Below are 305 nucleotides of genomic sequence, written 5' to 3' on the forward strand. Positions count from 1 at the left end.
TGCTGCTGCTGCTCCTCCCTCCGCAGCTGCTGCCGGGGACGCAGCAGCAGCAGCAGCACCTGCTGCTGCTGCTGGGGGCGACGCTGCTGCCGGCGACGCTGCTGCTGGAGTTGGAGTTGCTGCTGTTGCTGCTGCTGCACCGTTGGGTGCTGCTGGAACGGGACTTGCTGCTGCTGCTGGCGTTGCTGCTGCTGCTGCTGTTTTCTTTGGGTCGGCGTGCGGCGTTTTGAGTCTGGCTTCTTTGCCGAAGACGAGTTGCTGCTGCTGCTGCCGCTGCTGCGGCTTGGGGCGCGCGCCGCCGCCGC

At 67.5% G+C, this 305-nt stretch overlaps 1 protein-coding gene across 1 annotated transcript in view; it reads right to left on the reverse strand.

Annotated features, from left to right (window-relative positions):
• ETH_00036185 (uncharacterized protein) overlaps positions 1-305 on the reverse strand; it is a gene marked incomplete at both ends in the record, with an annotated part of 714 nt that overhangs the window by 183 nt on the left and 226 nt on the right. The window contains one exon of the mRNA XM_013375637.1: positions 1-304. Within this exon, the coding sequence (XP_013231091.1) occupies positions 1-304 (304 nt within the window). The remainder of the gene's footprint in view (position 305) is intronic.

The sequence above is a fragment of the Eimeria tenella genome, genomic scaffold (assembly GCF_000499545.2).
Source record: "Eimeria tenella Houghton genomic scaffold, Eth_scaff2927, whole genome shotgun sequence".
Classification (NCBI taxonomy): domain Eukaryota; phylum Apicomplexa; class Conoidasida; order Eucoccidiorida; family Eimeriidae; genus Eimeria; species Eimeria tenella.